This window comes from Palaemon carinicauda, chromosome 24 (genome assembly GCF_036898095.1).
Source record: "Palaemon carinicauda isolate YSFRI2023 chromosome 24, ASM3689809v2, whole genome shotgun sequence".
NCBI lineage: Eukaryota > Metazoa > Arthropoda > Malacostraca > Decapoda > Palaemonidae > Palaemon > Palaemon carinicauda.
The window spans coordinates 27,239,294-27,244,293 of record NC_090748.1 but is presented as its reverse complement, the minus strand read 5'-3'; the positions used below and the strand labels follow the sequence as shown (position 1 = coordinate 27,244,293).

The following is a 5,000-nucleotide window of genomic DNA, read 5'->3' as shown; positions in this document are numbered from 1 at the left end:
CTTCAGGAAAATTATTATGATACACACACACACACACACACACATATATATATATATATATATATATATATATATAGAGAGAGAGAGAGAGAGAGAGAGAGAGAGAGAGAGAGAGAGAGAGAGAGAGAGAGAGAGAGAGAGAGAGAGTGTGTGTTTGTGTGTGTGTATGTTTCTGTGTGTGAAATAACTTTTTTTATAGTCGGGCTGAAACCCAAATGAAAAAGCAAGATGATACGTGCAAATGAGCTCTGATAAGGAAAGATATCTAGTTGAGGAAGAAGATAAGAAAATAGCAAAAATATTAAATAAAATATTTTAAAATTAGTAAAAACGTTAGAATAGATATGTCTAATCGTATGCAATTTATGGAAAGATGTTTATGTTAACAAGTTTAACAGAAAAGCAATTGTAATACGTAGGAATTTCTGGTGTTAATGAATTCACCGGCCAGAATAGGAAGATAAATTAACAATCTGGACACATCCGAAAAAAAGAAATAGAATATATAAAACATTGTGTAGTACCTAGCGTTATGACTGAAATGCAAACCTGTTAAAATGAACTACGTACCTAATACAATGGAAATGATGCTCCAGTCAGGGATAATTTTAAGTTAAACGATGGTCAGAATTGATAAAAAATCTTATGTAAAATGCACGAAAAACTAACTGGATGACAAGGGACTCACGATCGACACGGTCAAAAGCAGCACTGAAATCAAGGTCAGTCATAAAAGCTTCCTGACCATAAAGAAGAGATTTCCGTACAGCACTGGCAATGTGAGAAGGGCTTCTCATGCTCCAAGCCAAACTGCAAACTGGGAGGCAGATGATTAATTTCAGCATACCCTTTCAGACGTTTTCCCAAGCGACGTTGAAAAACGTTCACATAAATGTAACCTATTAAATATTTAATGTTGTAAAAGCCAAGATCAAGAACGTAGTTCAAAGAGATCTACGTTTTCTTCATTCGTGTTTCTTATTTTTCTGACCTTAATTGATATCATTATGGAATATTGATCCCGACCATGAATTCGAAGACCTGTATATCTAACCTTTAATAATAACCTTACGGGAACACCCAGTGACCTTTCTGGCGGCGTCTACTACCCAGAGACTCGTCTTGATCTCAAAGGAGATCGATGCTCACTCACTTTCAATATTGGATAATGGTCGGTCTTGGAACCACAAGTAGAACTCTATGATAATCTTAGATTTGTGTTCATTGTATGCCTCACTAGACAAAATGTTTTCCATGTGTTTCGGATAACGACTACAGAGTTCGATTGATTTGTGATATGAGTTATTCATTATCCAATTATGTATATTACTTAGCAAACAGGCACACCATTGCGCAAAATAGATACAGAAGGACGCATATTCATACACACACATACATAAATAAAGACACAAATCATACACACACACACACACACAAACACACACACATATATATATATATATATATATATATGTGTGTGTGTGTGTGTATAACTAATATACGTAAATATATATATATATATATATATATATATATATATATATATATATATATATATATATATATATATGTGTGTGTGTGTGTGTGTGTGTATAACTATTATATATATATATATATATATATATATATATATATATATATATATATATATATATATATGTGTGTGTACATATATATATATATATATATATATATATATATATATATATATATGTGTGTGTGTGTGTGTGTGTGTGTATAACTAAGAGGAGAAAAAAAGGTCATAATGGATAGCTTACCATAGTTTTTCCTTTACTTAGTTAACACGTAGACTCAGGCGTTACTTAAAAACTTTCTTATACATACGAGTCTTAATGTGAAATTGTGAGGCTGTTTGGCCTAATCATTTTACTCCTTTAGACTGGTAAAGTGGTGATATTGTTCATGAGGGGTTGCAATAAAGCTGCTTTTATTTTTTTAAATAACTATCACGCTATATATATATATATATATATATATATATATATATATATATATATATATATATATATATATATATATATATATATATATATGTGTGTGTGTGTGTGTGTGTGTGTGTGTGTGTGTGCGTGCGCGCGCGTATTTGCAGGTGCCTCAAAAATCTTCATACATATGAGATATAAGACTTTCCATAACTATATGATTCTAACATTTATTTCTTTATATGCTCTGCTTAACTGCCTGTGGCCTCTTGATGCTTGGCTTAAATACCTGGTTTGAATGATGATTATTTTTACTTTGAATGAAGACTTAAGGAACACTCTTCAGACAAGATATCATCTATCCTATAGACAATCCTGAACTGAAATACTTGCATACTACGAAGAAACGGCAGACACATTGTCGGAAAAGGAGAGAGTCATCCTAGGTAGTGACCAACGCTGGGTTAACAGTTTGAGTGGAACTGAAGAAAGCCGTCAGTGTTCTCAATAGTGAGCATCATTTTGCTCCTAAGGAATTTTTCTTCATGTGGAGAATTTAACCTTTTTTATATGTGACTCTACGTTCTCTCCATATTTCGCATTTCAAGAAAAGGTTGTTTATATAATGTTATAATAATATATTGCCTCATAATTTGCCTTAATTTCCAAATTCATTCCATTTTTATATCTATATTTATGTTTTCTGTATAATAAAATAAGTTGTCTATGTCTTTCATTCATACTTTGTCTCTTACTGACTATAGCTCAGGAATAGATTCTAATGGATATTAAAATAATAATATTAATAATAATAATAATAATAATAATAATAATAATAATAATAATAATAATAATAATAATAATAATAATAACAACAACACGTGTTTGTGGCTCTATGCCCGTTTGTGTGAATACGAATGTTTATGCGTCAAGGTATGTAATAATCATTATTTACATCGGGTTTTAATTAAGACGTATAATGTTTAATAATGGACTTATACACCCTACGCGCGCGCACACACAAGACCAACACAGACACGCACTCACACAAACAAACACACACGTTATTTGACACACTTAGTTTAATTGACCCTTCACTGCCCTATTTTTACGGGCTCCCAAAAACTCATAAGGACTGTATTCCTTTGCGCCGAATTGTCTCATGCAAAGGATCTTTTATATATAATATATCAAAATGGTTAGCAGACTTGCTGTCTTCCTTTCTAGGGAGTTATTCTTCCGCTCATATCAAGCAGAAATTCCTTAGAATAAATATCCCGGTAAACAATGTAAGACTTCTGAGTCTTCATGTAGAAGCCCTATTTACAAAGGTCCCGATCAATAATATACTAGGTTTCATGAGGGAAAAAGATCACTCCCCCCTCGGTATTGAGAAAACAATAAAGTTAATTAAACTAAGTGTGTCAAATAACATATATTCTTTCAATGGAAATTTTTATAAACAAAAATTTGGTTGTAATATGGGCAGCCCGTTATCTCCAGTTTTAGCCAATCTCTACATTGGAATACTTCGGAACGGAAATTTTAACATCAATTAAACCTACGCACATGGTTTGGCAACGCTATGTTGATGACATTTTCACATATTGGGATAATTGCTGGTGAGATATTAATATATTTTTCAATAATCCAAATTCCCTACACCCTAGCATAGAATTTAAAAACCGAATGGGAAAAAGATGGAAAATTAGCTTTTTTGGACATACTAATTATAAGGGAATCGACAGGGTAAAATTTCACTGTGTATAATAAACCAACTTTCTTTATTTCCTACATTCCTTTCTTTAGTTATCACAACCTTTTGGTAAAAATTGGAGTAGCTTGTAATATATTTCTTAGAGGTTTTAAAATCTGTTCCCCAGCCTATCTAAGTAAAGAATTTGAAATAATTCTTAAACAACTCGTCCAGCTATTCTACCCGACGTACGTCATAGAAAAAGCCATCAACAAAGCCAACACTATATGTTTTAAAGATCATGTCATTAGCCAAAGAAATTTAAAAAATAAGATAAAACTCCCATATATTGAAGGTATTAAAAACGTAACAAATCGTATCAAAACTGAGAACCCATTTTTTTTCCGTATCCCAAGACCATAGGTAGCGCCCTTATTAATGTTTATCAAAATAAAAAATATAAGAATCCGGCTTTTATAAAGTACCACGTGGGGATTGTGAAAATGTCTACGTTGGGCAAACGGGCACTTCGCTATCTTAAAGATTATCAGAACAAAAAAGATCTGTTAGGTATGGCTAATAAAACCTGCATGAAATAACTGTCTCACCCTTCAACAGCAACGATGATGATGGGAAGAACCCTACTGGTATTCTCGACTATGATGGCGATGGCGTATGGTAGGATGGGAGGATTTATTGCTGGCGGATTCCGCATCAACCCAGGATTTTCTTGTGAGGAAAGACTATATGGATTCTATGCGGACGTCGATAACGATTGCAGGGCCTACCATGTCTGCGAACCGGTGGAGGATGAAACGGGAACGGTACGGAATATTCCTACTCTTTTACACATTTTGATCACTCGTTATTTTTCTTGATTTCCCTATATGGAGGCTCTTAGTGGCTTTAAGTAATGTTATCCAAGCAATTTTGGTTTTGTCTTTGTAAGTTTAAGTGTTATTTCCCAATTAGATTACTATTTTTAAATCCAATACTCAGGGTTTAAAACATTCACCTCCTACAACGAAAGTGATAAATTTTTCCTAAAGTTGTCATCAATACATATATATTTTCTTCATGGGTAGCAAAAGCAAAACGTGGTCTTCTTATCTATGTTCGCTTTTCTAGGAAAATAATTAATATTATGTTAACCGACCCAGTCTTCAAAAAAAGTAATGTTAGAGTACGAATATCTATGTGTATGTTTTTGCATTTGGGAGTGTAGATTGAAGTTTTGATTAGAGATTTTCTGAAACTGTATCGGGCCTTGAACTTCATTTATGATTGCATATATATACTTTTTATAAATAAAAAAAAAATGTGTATGTATAATTTCCAGAAGACATAGTTCTGTTTATTGA

General features: G+C 32.6%; 1 protein-coding gene across 2 annotated transcripts in view; it reads left to right on the top strand.

Annotated features, from left to right (window-relative positions):
- The window catches only part of LOC137617830 (uncharacterized), a 52,596-nt gene that overhangs the window by 27,754 nt on the left and 19,842 nt on the right, over positions 1 to 5,000 (top strand). Inside the window, exon 2 of one of the 2 annotated variants that reach the window (XM_068347780.1) lies at positions 4,258 to 4,463. The exons of the other annotated variant lie outside the window; for it this stretch is intronic. Coding sequence (XP_068203881.1) covers positions 4,263 to 4,463 — 201 coding nt within the window. The 5' untranslated portion in view covers positions 4,258 to 4,262. The remainder of the gene's footprint in view (positions 1 to 4,257; positions 4,464 to 5,000) is intronic. 2 annotated transcript variants of the gene reach the window in all.